This window comes from Corythoichthys intestinalis, chromosome 21 (assembly GCF_030265065.1).
Source record: "Corythoichthys intestinalis isolate RoL2023-P3 chromosome 21, ASM3026506v1, whole genome shotgun sequence".
Taxonomy (NCBI): domain Eukaryota; kingdom Metazoa; phylum Chordata; class Actinopteri; order Syngnathiformes; family Syngnathidae; genus Corythoichthys; species Corythoichthys intestinalis.
The window spans coordinates 18,363,505-18,382,734 of NC_080415.1; the positions used below are offsets into that span (position 1 = coordinate 18,363,505).

General features: G+C 39.6%; 1 protein-coding gene across 3 annotated transcripts in view; it reads right to left on the bottom strand.

The window, feature by feature from the left end:
- The window catches only part of slc38a10 (solute carrier family 38 member 10), a 32,421-nt gene that overhangs the window by 12,375 nt on the left and 816 nt on the right, over window positions 1-19,230 (bottom strand). For 2 of the 3 annotated variants that reach the window (XM_057826121.1, XM_057826118.1), the window contains exons 3-12: window positions 12,548-12,665; window positions 11,128-11,173; window positions 10,841-10,934; window positions 10,586-10,729; window positions 9,816-9,940; window positions 6,720-6,822; window positions 4,458-4,640; window positions 3,940-4,051; window positions 1,704-1,810; window positions 1,462-1,615 (exon numbers count right to left, since the gene is read on the bottom strand). In XM_057826121.1, the coding sequence (XP_057682104.1) occupies window positions 1,462-1,615; window positions 1,704-1,810; window positions 3,940-4,051; window positions 4,458-4,640; window positions 6,720-6,822; window positions 9,816-9,940; window positions 10,586-10,729; window positions 10,841-10,934; window positions 11,128-11,173; window positions 12,548-12,665 (1,186 nt within the window). Of the gene's footprint in view, window positions 1-1,461; window positions 1,616-1,703; window positions 1,811-3,939; window positions 4,052-4,457; window positions 4,641-6,719; window positions 6,823-9,180; window positions 9,306-9,815; window positions 9,941-10,585; window positions 10,730-10,840; window positions 10,935-11,127; window positions 11,174-12,547; window positions 12,666-19,230 lie in introns of all 3 variants that reach the window. The other variant, XM_057826120.1, reaches the window with a different exon arrangement.

The following is a 19,230-nucleotide window of genomic DNA, read 5'->3' on the forward strand; positions in this document are numbered from 1 at the left end:
ACTGGGGCACAATTTTTTAGCACTTAGGGTTTCATAAAACATGATCATAAAACGTCAGAAATAGTGCTTTAAAATATATATGATCAACCCAAAATACAAGTGTCTGTAAAAAGTAATGTCATTTTGTTTTCCGGCCATCAGTATTCAAAATCAAAATTGGGACATCACTTGTTGATAGTAAATTCACCTCTGCTCATGCTCATCAACTTTCATTTCTCCTTCACCTCTTCCTAAACTCCGTTGCTCTACTTTGTCTGGACAGTAATGGGTATTTATCACTTAATAAATTAATCAGTGTTTCTCAACTGGTAAATTGTGATTTAAAAGTGGCTTATGTTGCCTAGGTGGGTTACCTAGCTTAACTCTGTCATACCTCCTTGCTGAATTATCCTTGCTACTAGCAAATAACTTTCTAATATCCATTTGCAAGAGTAATACTGTTTGAGTCAAATAGAAATAGAAAAAAATACATCTTGTTAGATTACATGGACTGCAGTAACAAATAAATGCTTGTAAAACGGATGGAAATTATGATCATTCATACAAAATTGTTAGAAGTTATATATCCGAAGGGCAATTCATTCATACAGATTGATTCTATTTATTTTGGTCATACAAAAAATAGCAATAAACAGAATCAGTGTTGATATAGTTCAAATACCACAGGTCACATGAACACAATATTAGACAAAGCTCTTGAGTGAAAGCCCCTCACTCAAATAGCATTTAATTGTCATTGTATTCATTGCCAGTTAGCTATAAGACGGCAGCTAATCTGCTACTTCAATTTACGACTAGAGTAGTTTACCGAAGTTACCTGCCTGTTAAAGAGCAAAGTTGAACCATTTAAATTCACAATTCATGCATTCACCTGTAAAACAGGTGGGAAATGTAATTTGCAATGTCGACTGTATGATTGACACACGCGCCGTAATATTCATGCTGCATTCACGTGTTGTTGGAGTAATCGAAAAAATGATTCTCTATTACATGGTGTTTATAAAAAGCGACAAACACTCACTCAAATTGTGAGGTATCGTTGGCGCATTGAAATAGGCTACTCTTTATTTGGTAGTAACCATGTTTTTATCCCACATTACAACTTTACAACACATCAAAATGATTTTCCAATTTGGGAACTCAGATCTCCTGACACACATGAATGTAGCATATCTCCCGAAGGTGCATCGCGGAAGTATCAACTCATTTGCCTATCATAGTCAAAGTTTCGTGCATAAATTACGATATTAAGGAGCCATGTGCAGATTTGTGTAAATGGAGTAAATAGAGTAATACTGTACGACCATATTAAATAGGCACTGTAGAATATGCTATGTAGACTTGAAACGCCAATGTATTGTTTTTTTTTTACTGGTGAAATTTATACAGGGGCACATGCCTCAATGAAATATGTCTGGCGATGCCCATGTGACACAGCACAAGTGTACGTGTTTGTTTTACCATGCAGTTCAATGATGTCTTGTAGTGGTATGCTGTTCTTGTCAGGTGCTGGAGGGGGTGGAGCTTGAACTTTGGTGACGGGGTCCTGAGTTGAGATGGATAGAGTGGTGAAGGTGCTGATAAGAAGGATGCCAAGACCCACGCAAAGCACCAACTGTTGGCCAGTGAGTGAGAGGAAACAGCTGTTAATGATTTGTTTTTTTAATTAAAGAATTTGGTTACAAAAAGTCTCAATGTAACACCTTAGCGATTATGCCATTCTTTTGGATCTTCCTGTAGATGAGGGCGGGGCATATGAAGCAAATAAGGCTACCCATGGTGGCCCCAGTTAGCCCCAGAATGGTTTCCACTAAGGACACACAATCGTAGAAAGGGTCATTTTGCATTCTCACTGTCGTTTCTCATCAGCAGTATCCGTAAAAGTGATTCGAAGGGATAAAGAATGAAAGCCTAGGTAGCAAAAACACAACACTGATAAAACATGAAATGTTAAAAACAACTGAGCTCTGGGTATGCTTTTGAAGGATCAGCTTTATACAGTGAGGTGGTTGTAAACACCAATAAAGTCACCTGGTTTTGTCACAATAAACAATGGCAAAGGGGATTTGTCCCTTACTCCCTAAATACATGCTTCTTATCTGTAGCTCCATTCAAACTGCCATTCATAATCAGCTGCCGCCCAGCCCCTCGCTCTGGGCTTCCATCCCTGGCAGCCTGCTCTTGGCGGCAGACTGCCCTTGGCCCACCCCCTGTATCTGTCGACTGAGTTGGCTGGATGTCAGACCCCCGAAAACCATCGCTTATCCAGAGGACGGATAGCATATTGTCTCCCTCAGATTTAGTGTCTGTTCTCCCCAGGGTCCTTACCTCCCTTCTCCTCAGTCTATTAGTCTGATTAGATCAGTGCTTCTCAATTATTTTCTGTTACGCCCCCCCAAGGAAGACGTAAATGTTTCGCGCCCCCCCAACTCTCTGCCGCCACTGTAAATAGTATCATTCGTCTATATTACTATTATAAGTACGCCTCAGCCTAACATTGTGTCCTTTTTTTTCTATTAAAGAAAAAAAGTAACATAGATCAACTTATAATAAAGTATAACTTTTTTAACATTGTGTTGCTTGTAACAGAAAAGACTTAATGCGCATCAATTTGCCTGAAGTTAAAAAAAAAAAAAAAAGTCACATCCAAACTGTAAAAATACACTCAAGGTACATTTTTGACCATTTGATACTGAAAAATAAAATGTAATAAAATCAGTAAATAATAACAAATTCAAATTGATTAGAAACATTTACTCTTCAGGACAACATGCCAAAAAATTTGACCGAAAAAAAACAAAACTGAATAGAAGGGGGGGGAAAGGTCTCTGGACAGAAGGAAAGTTTTTATTTTCGCTGATTCACCACAGTGCTCACTGGTTTACTGATATAACACTGACAAAGCGGGACGATTGTGACAATTGGCAATATTCGGCACATTTTCGCTGAAAAACAATCAAGCGGTTTATCAATGAGATTGAGGTCTAATGTCTTTAAGTGGCGTCTTAACTGATTTGGCTTCTCCGCTATAATCATTTTTAGACTCAGTAAACAGTGGTCTTTCCTCATTTCCCACTATATTAAAAGTCAAAGGCAAACGGCCCGAAAAAAGCGCATTCTCGGCGGCCGAGGGAGAACCGTAGGTGAGGGCGGTGGTCGTGACGATCCCAAGCCGAAAACGGCACTTCTCGGCCGGACACGTGAGAAAGACAGTGGGTCGCTGCGTGAGTCCAGCTCTGCATGAGTCTCTTCCGTGTGCTCTTGCTTACTTCAAAAATACTGCACGCACTTTGAAAATGAGAGCGCCACTGCCACCCACGGAGTGGATGTGCAAGTACACTTTATTCTAGTACGGCAAAAAAAAAAAAAAAAAAAAAAAAAAAGCATGTTCCCCGAGGTCACTCGCGCCCCCCCTGGCATCGCTCTGCGCCCCCCTGGGGGGGCGCGCCCCACCATTTGAGAAGTACTGGATTAGATACACAAAAAGCCAAGCACAGGCATTTTTGTTTGTGTGGCCAACCTATCAAAATGTTTAACACAGTCCCCATAAAAAGGATGAATGCAAGAAAAGTCATTCTAACAGTTACGAGTCTTCCACCATTTTAGAGCTTTGTGTGAGACCAATACATAGCGAGAACTTGCTGCAGAGTCAGCAGCAATACAGTAGCATGAATGTTGAATTGTAGCGTGTGCTCGTGTTTGTTATAATGAAAGCCTGCGGGAATAACAGCCCCCACCCCAATCCACTGTCTTCCCATCTGAAAGGAAATAAAAGTTAGAGCCCTGATTTAAGGACTGCGTTCCGGTGTGACAGTCACTGACTCATAAAGTCACATTCACTCGGGTCGTTAAAGTGTCTGGTGAGTCTGCCCACACGAAAAAACACGTGCACCTTTCGAGACCTCCATTCAACGAGCGGTACCCACGTAGGTTATGTACCGTTTGGTATGAGAATGCCTCCCAGCATGGTGCCAAACACAATGCTGAGGGTGATCATCTTGAAGCGTAGAGGCGGCATATATCCACCGGCAGCAAATGTCCCATCTTTTTGCTGCAAAGGATAAGAGACGATAATTAAAGACCATGTGAATAGAATAATTTACATTATTAGTAAAAGTACTGTATTTAAGAAAATTATGTGCCAGACCACATCTGGCCTAAGGCTTTGACTCTGACAACTGTTTGAGTTAGCATTTCCTCTGCCCTTTATGCCAAATGTATGGCACTGAAGTCAGCTGTGTTTATGTACCAACACTCACGTGTGGATATAAAAGGAAAACAGCTGAAATTGAGGTCACAGCTGAGTTCCTACAGTATTTGAGGAGGACTGTGTTTACATTGGTCACAAGCTATCGAGAATGACTCAGCAGTTTCTTATCAAGCAATGCAAACATGTACGTTGCTCGTTTGAAGCATTCCTCTATACTGTTTGTGAGTGGAGTGGAACAGACTTTTACCTGCTGCTCAAAGAGCATGGTGTTGATAGCCTGGCGACACGGTAAGATCATCATCGGGAAGCCGACGGCTACGGACATCATGAAGCCCACCCGGATGACCTCTGTCACCAAGTTGGAAGGGAAGTTCATCAACACATTGCCCGCAATGTTCTCTGTGAAGCTGACGTAGCCAAAGAAACCCACCTGGAACAAAGATAATATATTTTAATATACTTACACATTAAAAAAAAAAACCAACACTTTTCCAATTCATAAATTCTGTCATAAATGTACAGTGGTCAGAAAAAGTATCTGAACCTTATTGAATTTCTCACATTTGTGCATAAAATCACCATCAAATGTGATCTTTGTCAAAATCACACAGATGAAAAAAACTGTTTGCTTTAACTAAAACCACTCAAACATTTATAGGTTTTCATATTTTGATGAGGCTAGTATGCAAACAATGACAGAAGGTGGAAAAATAAGTAAGTTAGCCATCACATTAAATATTTTGTGGACCCCCCCCCCCCCCTTTGGCAGCAATAACTTCAACCAGACACTTCCTGTAAGCTGCAGATCAGTCTGGCATATCGATCAGGACTAATCGTAGCCTATTCTTCTCTACAAAACTGCTGTGGTTCAGTCAGATTCCTGGGACGTCCGGCATGAATCGCTGTCTTTAGGTCATGCCACTGCATCTCAAAGGGGTTCAAGTCTGGACTTTGACTTGATCACTCCAGAACGTGTATTTTGTTCTTCTGAAACCATTCTAAAGTTGATTTACTTCTGTGTTTTGGATCATTGTCTTGTTGCAGCATCCATCCTCTTTTTAGCTTCAACTGTCTGACAGAGGGCCTCAGGTTTTCCTGCAAAACATCCTGATAAACTTTTGAATTCATTTTTCCATTAATGATTGCAAGCTGTCCAGGCCCTGAGGTAGCAAACAGCCCCAAATCATGATAATCCCTCCACCATGCTTCACGGTGGAGATGAAGTGTTTATGTTGTGAGCTGTTCCATTTTTCCTCTACACATGACGTTGTGTGTTATTCCCAAACAATTCAACTTTGGTTTCATCAGTCCACAAAATATTTTGCCAAAATGTCCGTGGAGTGTCCAAGTGCCTTTTTGCGAACATTAAACAAGCAACAATGCTGTTTTTACACAGCAGTGGTTTCCTCAATGGAGTCCTCCCATGAACATCATTTTTGGTTTTAGTTTTACATATAGTTGATGTGTGCTTGGACTGTGCCAGAGATTTCTGTAAGTCTTTAGCAGACACTCTTTTTTTTTTTTACCTCTCCGAGTATTCTGCGCTCTTGGAATCATCTTTGGTGGACGGCCACTTCGGAGAGAAGCAACAGTGCCAAACTCTCTCCATTTGTAGACAACTTCTCTGAGTGTCGACTGATGAACATCCAGACTTTTAGAGATGGTTTTGTATCCTTTCCCAGTTTTACACAAATCAACAATCCTTGATCGCATGTCTTCAGACAGCTCTTTTGAACGAGCCATGATGCACATCAGACAATGCCTCTCATCAAGACAGTTCTTACCAAGTGTGTGTTTTATAGTGGGCAGGGCAGCTTTAAACCACTCGCCAGTGATTGGGCACACACCTGACTTAAATTGTTTGGAAAAAATTGGTTTCAATTGCCCTTTAAGTCTCCTTAGGCAGAGGATTCACATAATTACGTATTTTCCCCCTTCTGTCATTGTTTGCTTGATATCTTCATAAAAATGTGAAAACCTATGAATGTTTGGGTGGTATTAGTTAAAGCAGACACTGTTTTACATCTGTGTGATTTTGACAAAGATCAGATCACATTTGATGGTGATTTTATGGTTCAGATACTTTTTCATACCACTGTCGGTCAAGTTCAATTTAGGGACATCTTGAAATTTCACCTGAAAGCCCAATATCTCTGAATTTTTGTAGTACAGCAATCTCTCGATACTATGCGTGTGGCTTTAAGCGATGACATTGGAGCAATCTGATTAGACGCTTGTGTGCTTTGAGACAATGCTATATAGCACCATTGCCGCATTATTACTTTTCCCATCTTTGATCTTCTCGACAAAAAACAATACTTCACGTGCCCGGAATGACTCTCCTTGATTGACTTAGCTATCTGTACAGCCATCAAGCACAAATAAAACCAGATTATTAATGATGTCTCACCTGAACAATGGCAGTGAATCCTTTTCATGACACGTTCACGCAATTTGAGATGCTAGATTCTAGCCTGTGTGTGACAAGTGTGAGTGTGTCTCCACTTACAGTGATGTAGAAGACTGTGACTACGTTGAGGGCTGAGGTGAAGATGGTGCTCATGCGTTTGACGGACGGCTCGTCCAGGCTATCGTAAGTCGGCAGCACCTGACTGTGAGAGACAAGCATGCAATAGACTACAAACATACATTGATAGAACCAACACATGGGATTGTTGCTGCATTCATGTGCTAGGTGTTTTATCGACCAAAGTGAAGTATTAAGTGATGACAGTCGGTACAAGTCAATATTAAATCAGTGCTGGTATTCTTAAATAAGCGTCTTTTTCGCCTATGTGTCAAAGTCAAGGGTAGGGGGGCCAGATCTGGCCCATCAAATCATTTTGCATGGCCAGCAAAAGTATTTGACCTGCATTGACTTTGACATTCTCTTTTTTTAAATCTCTTTTTCAATGTAACATAAATGAATAACTACATTATTAAGTCAGCATAGATTTTGTACAAGCACAGACTGCAGCAAGTTTTACTCGGTGGCTAAGTTTAAATTTTCACAGTGGAAATACTGTTAATAGCGGAAATCTACAAGCACAGAATTATAACAAAGTAAACATAAAAATTGTGTTAAAAAGCATTGGACGCAAATGCTGTAAAGGCAACTGAAAGGGTGTTGAAGAACATTTGTGTGTGTGCGTGTGTGACAGAAGGAGGTGACTTTAGTCAAGGCTGTCTAAGGTGTCTGCTGCTTTACTTCTCACAGTTGCTCTCGTCTGCACACTGCAATAAATTGTTGGAAGAAGGGGCGTGGTGCCTTGGTGATATTTACCGGTGAATTTATGGGTGGATATTTAACAGCTCACAGGTTTTAAAGAATTAGAAATTCTCTCAGTCTCACTTTTTAATGTACACAAATGAAAGAGCTGAGTAGTCAAAACTTTCATTATCTCATTTGGTCTTTTTCTATTTCACTCATATGCTTGGAAGCTTATACACAAATAGTGTGAAGTACTCCTGCTCCATTTGTAATCCACAAACCATTAACTCTCAATGAGGTTCCTAACAGTTCTCAAACTTAGTTTAAGTGTAATGGCCAGACATCACAACTATTTGACAATGTACTGTATTTGCCCATGTGTGACCTGATTGCCGATCAGAACCCAACCCTTAAGTCAAAAAACAAGAGGGCCAGCTCCCATTCCGTCATAATGGCAATGTTAAGTAATGATGTAACGCGGCGTAAACACAGTTCGCGAATGTAATAAAACTCCAATGTGCTGAGAGCTATTTAATCAGCCTGTGAATGCATCAGTGTGTGTCTGTAGGAGGGCTCCGGTCCAGCGTGTTGATTAGTGGTTTGGCTTCGACTGCCTGCCATCTATCGAAGCTCCTGCCTCCCACCTGACAACGGGCCAACACATCATCCTGCCAAATATCACTCAGCGGCACTCGTGGGATCTGGCTTTCGGACATATGAACATATACGCGCAAGAGTGGACGTCCTTCCGCTTTAAGCATGTGTGCACAACTGACTTGCAAATGAACGTACTTTACCTGCTGCACCATAAATGGTTTGCTAGGTACTGGTATATTTATTAAAGTTATAGGTGCGCCGATCACAATTTTCTGGCCTATCACCGATTGTTGAAAAGCCTGACCTACCGATCCTCATGATCTTTTTCATAAAAAACACAACATGCCTTGTTAACATTCCAATTAATCTTGGTTTCTGTCAAACACTGAACACTACCTGTAAAACTATTTTAGTAGTTTCAGCAGTTGTCTAAAATAATTGAAATATGTCACTAGGTAGTTTTTGCTTTTTTTCAATTCTTTAAACATTTTTCAGCTATTACGTTCAAATGTGTATAATGCATTCAGAAGAAAAATCTCATAAATCACTTAATAGGATCTTAATCTTAGTCACCCCCTTCTGTCACTTACCTCTCTCTCATTCACACAATCTCAGTCCTAAGAACACTCCCTACATTTAATAGTAAAGTCTGCATTTAAAGTTTATTACTTTCAAACAACCCCCTGTGGAGGCTAAAATAAATGACAAAAAAAAAAAAGGCAGCATGGAGATGGGTGAGAAAGAAGTTAAATGCGTTCATGCTACATGAAAAATGTGGCATAAGAAAAACATTAATAGAATGAAAAGATACATGTGAAACTCCCTTTGACTATAATGTCTTATAGTTGAAAATTATTAGCGAGGTAAGTGACTTGTTTGCTCCAGTTACTTTGTAATTGCAATGCACATTAGCATAGTTAGTAGCCTATTTGTGCAATTACACATTCCTTTTCTTGCACTGTAAATTGCCAGATTCAAATCCCCATAGTGGCTTTCAGAATTCATGCAAAGATTCATGCAGTACCCAGAATCCATTTCCCCTGAAAGATTTAACCAGTGGAGAATTGTGACCATCAATCCACCAGAGGGTCTACCAGGACTACTATATGTCCGTCACTAAGCTTGTGAGACATTTACAGTCCAGTGGCAGAGGGGTACTTACGACTGACAGGCGAAGGCCATCCCACAGATGGGGAGACAGCGAAACACCCCCTCCCAGCGCACCACATTGACCTGCCCTAGCCACCAGCCACTGAGCAGCCCGTGTTTGAATGAAGACAGCACCATCTAAGGGGAAGGAGGGCGGGAGTTGGGGTTACAGCGCAAACCAAATAAAGACAGGTGGAAGAAGAGATAAAGAGGGGCTGCTCCCATGCATTTAATAACTCATGACGAGACAGAACCAGAATTGAGGACATGAACACCCCATGCTGCACAGAAACCTGCCAGAGTCAAAAGATGGGAATGAATAGCATGGCAATAAAATACAAAACGATACAATGGATAAAAATGGAAGGTGGTTGGGAGGTTAATCTGGGAAAGCACTTTCCAACATTTTGCAACTATATCCAGGCCTTTCACCATGATGAAAAAGGGTCCAAATATTTCACTCTACTTTTAACACGCCTCCTTCTAGCCAAACACGCACACACACACACGGCGTGAGAAAAAGCCGAGACATGAAGAAAAACCGTCAAAGTTAAGAACCTTTTTTGACGAGGTAATGAAGTTCAGGCTCCAAAAGTTGCACCTTCACCCACTTTATTGCCCTCCTAAAGGGTCCCATGGTCTACTTACGGGTGACAGCAGAAGGTGGTGGCGATAATGGGCAGGCACTGAATGACGCCCTTCAAGCGCCACAGGTGAACCCGCTCCACCCAGGAGCCTGAGACTATGCCGTAGCGCAGGGACGACAACACTATCTACAACGTGAGCAGCAGGGAGAACGGCAGGAGAGGGGGGAGTTGCAGAATGGGGTTGTCGTAATCAGACAGGGAGCACACAGAGTCAAAATGAGGGGAAAACAAGACACAAAGGGTCAAAAGGAGGAAAAAGTGGGAGGGATGAGAAGATTTGTAATTGTTAGAGGTTTCAGGGCTCTAAATGTACCAGGGTGGGTCTGCATATTCAAACGCCAGTCACATTTTACTAAAGTGTTCCAAGATGTCACCTATGGAAAGCAATAATTCTACAGAAGTTGGAGACACGCAAGTTCACAATCACACACATTCACATTAAAACAGGCAGAAAAAGTTGCTGAACTCAAAATTCCTCTAAAAGTATTGAAATGAAAAAGGAAAAACAGCTTAGCATTAGTTGTTTAGTTGTTATGTCAATGCTACATTAATATACATATTATTGATGTATCTTTCCATGAAGAGTACATCTGCTAATAAAAAAAAAGTTCAGCAATAGTTTTCACCCTGAAGCGAGTAATCAATAAAAGAGTGCAAACAGCATTGTGTTTAATAATTGGAATAGATATGTCACATTTACTGTAGCTCTGCTCTGAAATTTAAAAAACTTCAAATTTTTCTCTTGTACATTCAAAGTCGAGGCCAGCTTACCGTGAACATAAAGAATGTGTAAAACATGAGTGCCATCGCTGAGAAGGACTGAATGGATGACATCATGTTCCTCTGCAAACTCAGAGGAAGAACGATAAAGAGTGAAACAGCAATCAGCAGGACCACACGAAAACTGCCCGTCACCTTTGAGAAAAAACAAAACAAAAAAACAACCAGGATGTATTTGAGAACTACATTGTAATTTGCTATAGGTCTCTTAATATTGTTCGTTAATATTCGCTTAAAATTCCAAACCTGTAAACCCAACAGCTGAGCAAAGAAATTGGAGCCCAAATCTGCAATGACCACATAGAAGGCAATGCAGGTCCCCAACATCAAGCCTATCATGCTGCAAAAACATAACATCAAGTGGCAGTTAAAATCAATTTTGTCTTCTAATGGGCATGCAAATACTTTTTTTCACTTTAAAATATTGCTTATATTTATTTTTAAATCTCCAAACCAATGTCCTTTCTTTAAAAATTGTTGAAGTTCATAGATATCTGGCTACATTTGTTCATATGTGTGTCAAATAGACTTGCCTAGTCTCCACTAGTGTTTTTCCTGGTTTTCCATAAGCGTGGAAAGCTGCAAAGACAAATGTGACGTCAGCGTGAGAATAATCTATGTGCAAACACATGGCCATGTCCAAAAATAAATCTTTCTGTTTTGATACCAGCGCCAAAACAAAGCATATGTTGCACTAAAAACACACTAGACATACTGGCATTTTGCTGTGTTGCAACAACATATAATCTAATACATTTGTTGATGTTATATGATTTAATGCCAGGACAGTGGTTCACCTGGCAGTTACGTCACAGAACCACCTGTGATAGATGAAATGATCGTAAAATAGTTATTCAAAAACACGCATGTGAGGTATGAGTATCATTTCTTCCAAATATAAGTTATATTATATTCACGACAAATTTTCTCCTGATTAGTCAGCCGACTATTTTTACGATTAGTCAACAAATCTAATAATTTTTAAAAAAAACTAATTTAGCAATTAAATTTTTGTTGACGCTTATTAATGCACTAAATTTTTTGGGGAAAACTTAAATTCTTTATTAAAGTACAAATAAACACGAAACATGACGTGTCACCTTTTTACCGCAAGTTTGCGTTTTGGAGAAGACTGCCAATGTTTTATAGCAGGCTAAAGTAGGTTGTCTTTTTCCCCCCATCAGCCTCAATGTAGCAATGCTGACGTTAACAGTGTTTGTTTAATACAGATGTGTTTCCTTATTTTATATGTCTGAACTTTAATTCTACGATGTGTTGATGACCAATAAACATCTGTGAAAGGAACAGGAGTCTAGTCTCATATGCCATCAACACGCACGCACAAATCTGCACGCACGCACGCGGCGATAAAACGCAGCCGTGAAAATTACCGCCCTCATTTTTATTTACTGTGCAATAAATGGAGTCATTGCATCTCGCGACAGGTTTAGCAACTTCAATAAAACATGTCGTTAGTTAGTTAGATTAACTTACGATCTGCCAGCTTGTTGTCTCCTGTCATCTTCCAAAATTAAAACTGGGTGACGGCGCTTTAGGTGTTCATTCACAGCCCACGCAGCCTGGTATGCAAGCTTGGCATTGAAAACAGGACACAACAGTGTACCCTCCTTTATTTCGTTGAAATAAGTGAATGTTTTGGCCACTCTGGTGCACTTTTTTGGCTTTGTGCCACTTTCGCCGGTTGCATAACGAGCGCCCGAAATTCCCAACTTTCCACACATATATATTTTTTTAACTCTTCATTAATCGTCGACGGGATGTTATGCTTGTCGACGCATTTACGTCATCGATGACGACTATGTCGACTAGTCGGGACAGCTCTAAATATAAGTATATAAAATATAATATAAACATGTGTATAGTTTTAAAGGCGAATAAACTGTGATGAACTAAAAATGTTATTCCTTCATATTTCCCAAGATCACTACTCACCTAATCCAGCATAGGTCCTTCGCTTTGTATTGCTCGCTGTGTGAACCAAGAACATGCATGACTTGTGGGTCATCCAGGAGCAAAGGAACAACAGGAGCGTTCCCAGCACGATTCCACACTGAGAAAAAAATTGAGAAGTTCAAGTGAGGACATCATGTGAAGTGAATGACATCAAGTTGAGGGTACATTTATAGTACCCACCTGAAATTATTATTATTATTATTATTTTTAAAACATCTTTTCCTATATACATTTCCAATAGCTATTTCTACTGTATTGATCATTGCATTTACCACTGTTCGTCTTTCACTGAACAACCTTCCAACTCACAAGATTGATCATTATTTGTGGCCTTTCAGACATTATGCGACAAGGAGTCCGTAACATTACAGTGGGGTTCTGTTAGCAACTCAAGTTCGTACGTAATAATCAGCTATTCTATTTTTCACAAACAAAGACCATTTCTTCAGAAGTTACTTTGTACGTGTGAAACAAGTCCTGCTGGAGCTGACACTGGATAAGATCATGTTTGAGTTTAAACAAATAAACGTTGTCCTTCCTTTAGCAAATATGCATATGTATGCACTAGCAGTGCAACGGTTTGCGGTTCAAAGCTGAACCGTACGGTTCGCCCTGTACGGTTCAATACGCCTTTATGAACCGCGCCTTTTCGGTTTTGCAATTAATTTATTCCAAACGCTTGTGGAATTAATTGGTCGAGCTGTGTGTGCCTGTGTGTGACGTGAAGTACAGCTGTGGAGAAATTCCCGCCCCGCAAGTATATGTCTGATCGCTGTCAAGCAGCTGTGTAATAGAAGCAGATAAACGCCCTCTCTCGCTTACGAGCGAAGTGAAAGTGAAACAAGAAAGAAAACAAAACGCTATGGCGAGCGGAGGAGTGGAGACCGAATTTTGAGGAAGCACCGGCCTCTTTCAAATCTGCGGTGTGGCAACACTTCGGAGAGAAAACATTGAAAAAAAAAACTTTCAAGCATTGCTCAGCACTTATTCCCTATGCTAATGGCAACACTTATAACATGACTCTGGCACCTCAGCCTGTGTTCTGACAAATTTTGCGCAGAGCAGGACTTCCCCGAAGAGGACACCAGTAAAAACACACGGCGGGCTTCGTTAATTAATTTGCAACGCTTAACCCACGTTACATTATTCCCTCGCGGACATATTTCTCCAACAACGTAATCCCCGACATTTATGAAATGGCACGCAAAGCCATTGAAGATGATTTCGCTAAAGCACATAGTTTTGCCCTGACCACTGATAGCTGGACGTCCCGTGCTACAGAGTGCTACTACCCAACTGTGACGGTCCACTATAATTCATACCTGTCAAGTTGTACGGTCTTGACGTAATTTGTACAAGTGAGCACTGATTTTTAAATGTGTACGTTTTTTGTGCATTACGTCTTTTTTTCCTCCGTTCGGATTTTGTCACCCTTTTAGGCCACGAGACAATGTACGTTAATACGTTGGTTGCATGACGCCAGAAAAGTCAGAGACACGGAGAGGGAAGAGTGTTTGTTGTGACGCTGTAGCAAACGCGATGCTAGGCTAGGTGGCTCCAATATTTCCTGACTGTAGCCGACAGCCCACAATCGACGCCTAGATATCTCATGCATATAGAACTACATACGAAATGACAGACTCGGTAGCGTTAGTAAACAGCCGCCATTTTAGAGCAGTAAACTTCTCAGAAAGGCTCTGTTGTAGTGAACCTTCCTAGCGAACCTAAGTAACTTTTTATCTAAAATACTCCTAAATCGGCAAAATCTTGACTTGAGTCCATCTTTAAAGGATGAAACAGTTTTAAAATTTTCACATGTCGAAAGTAGACAGAAGGGAACTAATGCAAAAACGGGAGCAATTTTATCTACTTTAACGGACTATTCACAACATTAATAACCTCCAAACACAGCAAAGGTTACTATGTTTTTTGGGTTTTTTTGAAAAAAATGAAAAAAACAAAAAACATGAAAGGAAACACCAGTTACTTTGCCAAGTAACTTTTTTACAACTGTGTGTGTATTTCAGTAGTTAGTCACTACACTAGCCAAAGAGCGAAGAGGCATTTTAACAGTCGAAAGTTTACATTTTAAGTGTTTATTTCACTTTCTTAAAAGCAAAATAAAGGCAGTTTTTTTATTTAAAAAAAAAAAAAATAAAAATAAAAAAAAAAAAAAAGCAAAACGCGAACCGAAACCGAACCCGTGATCCAAAAACCGGGGTTCAAACCGAACTGTGGGCTAACTGAACCGTTGCACCCCTAGTATGCACAGTTAAGAACACGTTTAACATGTAATATTATCATAAAAGTGAAGATATAGACTTTGATATTATTTGGATTTCCTCTAGTTTTGACTAGATTTTTGTCATTTTTTCCCTGTGCATTGTTAGGTCAACTTATCTTCAATTAAGGATTATCAATGATTGTCCGTTTCAGAAACTTAACTTTTCAAGCTAACCTCATCATTAAGTATGTTTTGTAAGTAGTTTTTGGAAGTACCCTTAATTATCTTCCTCGATCCTTAATGTGGTTCTTTAATTAGACTCTGGCGAAACTATGCTAACAACTTTTTCAGCACCTTGGGCTAAGTCATTGACTATTCATGTTTTAGGATTGAGAGGCTACTGAGCTTCATTTAACTTCTTAGTAAATGCAACAAGATAATCACGGCAGTAAATACCCAAAGGGATATTTACACGGTTAAATCCAGAGGTGAGCTTCATTGTCTACTATAAAAGCAATGTTTGTTTATATGATTAGAGAGTTGTGTTTATTTGAAACAAACAACGATATAATTCTAATTGACACATATCGCTCCCAGACATGGAAAGTAGATTGTTTAAAAGCGAGATCTTTTTCATAATCATCTGAAAGGAACCAAAAAGAAAATCCAAAATTGTCATTTTTTCCATAACAGCATGTGAGTGTCTAACGATACATGAAAGCAAACATACGTTTTGAGACTTCACTATTCAGTTGAATGAGAAAGGAGTGACTGACAAGATGCCGATTTATCAGTTCGCACTTGTTTGAGAGCTTGGAACTAATGTTCAAAATCTATAGGATTTCATTAACCAATCTGCCATTGACGGAGACAGACGTTGAGTCCATCCTTGATCTGGGAGAAGACTAGTTCAAATGGCTTGGACGTCTATCGCCGTCAATGGCAGGAAATTAGTTACTTACTAAACTTTTACTAAAAATTTGGGCATGTGTGCAATTGTATGATTGCTGCTTTGCATTAATGGCATTCTGAATAGCCAAACAGTAAAATTTAAAGGTATGCACGGATATAAACGTTATTATGAGTTAAAATAATTTGATACTGAAAGCTCGCTTGATGTTTTTGTTTTATACAATTTGTAAAATTAGTTTAACAAGCAGGTCGCCATTGTCGTTGACGTCGCAGGGCGGTGACGTCACATGGTTACGCTGCCGGGCTTCAATTTGAACCCGAGAAGAACATTAATGAAAGCACTATCTATATTTCACAAAACGAGCAGTAAAAGCAAAGTGAACAGGAAAGACTGGATGAAACGAGATGAGAGTAGAAGAAACGGTGTTCTGCCAAAATGTGCTACACTGGCAAAACGTCTTACAAGATGTGTATTTGACACCCAAAGTACTACCGTGCGCTTTCAGTTTGTTTTGTTTAAATGTATACAGACAACATACTAAAGATGTCTTAAGAAAATACTCAGATGTAGTATTATTAATTAAGGGTCGTTTGAATATGCCACGTGACTAATGTGGTCAACAGATCAACAATCTGCTTTAAAGCTACGTAACACAAGAAAACACAATGCTTAAAATATGAGAGGGAAACACAGGCATTTTAGTACGTTCTGCCTGTATGCATCTGAACAAAACAAGTTGAGTGCGCACGGTAGTACTTGGGGTGTCAAATTAGCCTCAGGTAGCTCGTTTCGTCGATGTAGGACATTTTGGCAGAACACTGGTACTATTCGTCGAGTGACAGTGACAACCCAGATAGCAAACCGACATTGAATAAACGTTGATTTTCCATCAAAATCCTCAGTATGGTTGACATCGAAATTTTCGACGTCAAGAGACGTTGAAACAACATTGTTCTATGGTATGTCATGCGATAGTTGGGTTAACATTAGAGGTGTGCAAAATTTCCGATTCTTAGATTATTCGCGATTCGGCCGTGGAAGATTCGAGAACGATTCACAAACATCCAAATTCCGATTATTGAAATATGCCAAGTAAAGCAGAAGTACAACACACTCAGCACGCTGCGCGGTCAATGAGGAACGGAGCGAGAGTAGCTAAACATCATGCTTCTCATTACCCGGCCCCTCGGGTAATGCCAATGCTCAACTCACGGCTCTAGCTCAACTCATGCCACGAGATAAAAAAAAACACAACATACCTGACTGCTGCCGAAAAGCTGCTACAAAGTACATCCACATAATGTTACGGTAGATATCATTTATATACGACTAGATGCATTATAGATTCAGTAGCGTTAGCAGCACACCTACAAAAAGCTAGATACGGGCGTTAGTAAACGGCCGCCATCTTAAAGCAGTACACTTCCCTGCAAGGCTGTTGTAGCGAACCTTCCAAGCAAACCTAATTAACTTTTTATCTAAAATACTCCTAAATCGGTAAAATATTGACTTGAATCTATCTTTAAAATAGTTTTAAAACTTTCACATGTGGAAAGTAGACAAAAGGAAAATTATGGAATAACGGGAGCAATTTTAACAACTTTAACAGTTGATTCACAACATTAAATTAATTGAATGTAGTTTAAAGCTGCTGATACAGAATGGGGACTGGAGTTTTTTATTTTTGAATATTTGTTTACTGCTATATGTTAACTTGATACTGAAATAGTAGTTTGGTTTAGCCTGAGAGTATTTTTGAACAATTTTGGAACTAATGTATAAAAAAATAAATAAAAAAAAAAAATAAAAAAAAAAATGGAGGGGGGTACATCAATAATCGTTTTATAATCGAATCGGAGCCTCTGAATCGTAATCGTAATCGAATCGTTAGGGGCCCATTATAGTTGATGAACTAATGTTGTCAAATAGTTGATTTATGATTGACCGGGAAATATGATTGAAAAGTCATTGAATTATGGATGAGTGGGCATTTTGGTCAAAAACATAACATTGATTCAGCGTTGATCTGCCCAGATAGCAGACGTTGAAAAGATGTTGGATCAACATTCCGCTGTCGATCTTCAATCGTTGAATCAATGTCACTTTTGCACCCTCAATTAATGTTGTTTCAACATTGAAAAGGAGTGGGAACCTCTTGGTACCTCACGATACGATACGGTTTGCGATACAAAGCTCACGATAACGATGATCTGACGATATGGCGATACAACGGTTATCAATACATTGGTCAGGAAATCATTCTAGGATGTTCTAAAAACAACTACTAAACAGAAAAACAAGCTTCTGCTGTGAATTGGAATAAGTTTATCACTGGTAGACGTCCAATCCATTTGAACTGGGAGGGTGGCAGCGAATGAACGAATTCGCTGCCACCCCTCCACTTCAAACGGATTGAACGTCTATGGCCGTCAGTTTCAGCCAATACCAGGCAATGAGGTAATTTTGAGCCATTAAAGGTCATTTACCCGTTGATTTTCAGTTACTTCCTGTTGATTTTGGGGTATTTTATGGGTCACTTCCTGTTCATTTTGTGTTACAGAACAGGAAGTGACCTGGGAATCACCCAAATGAATAGGCAGTGACACAAACTCAAAAGGAAATGACCTGTAAATGCTCTAAAATGAACACCAAGGGACCTACAGTGGGGAGAACAAGTATTTGATACACTGCCAATGGGAAACCCCATTGGCAGTGTATCAAATACTTGTTCTCCCCACTGTATCAGCCCTGAAAATCTGACAGAATGAATGTGAATGCTCTGGTTTCGAATGAATGAGCATTCCCAATCTAAATGGATTGGGTGTCGAGCACCGTCAAGACAGCCTTAGAGACACTATTACGGAGGAAGATGTTGGTAGCAACTTGTTGGTTCCTTTTTTTTTTCTTTTTAAAGACATTGACACCTTTTTAAAATGATATATCGATTCTAGCAGGAGCATATCGATAACCTTTTGGGATACAAAGTATTACGATATATCACCATTTCGATATTTTGTCACACCCCTAGTTGAAATCCTTACAAAACCTAAAAGTCATTTCTATTATGATTAATACTGGATCAATGCTGAATCAATGTTATGTTTTCGACCAAAACGCCCGCTAATCCATAGTTCAATGACTTTTCAATCATATTTCCCGGTCAATCATAAATCAACTATTTGTCAACATTAGTTCATCAACTATAAAACAATGTTAACCAAACCATCGCCTGACATACCATACAACAACGCTGTTACAACGGCACTTGACATGAAAAATTTCGATGTCAACCATACTGATGATTTTGATGGAAAATCAACGTTTATTCAATGTCGGTCTGCTATCTGGGTGGGAATCTACGTCATCACCCTGAGCGTCCATTGCAGATATAAAAACATGGCGCCCTCCGTAGGTCAAAACATGTGCTCAATATTATAGATTTTTAAATCAATGGCAATATTCTATGTGTTTCTAATAACATATTTTAGTAAAATAGAACAATTGTGGCTTATTAGAGCCAACAAG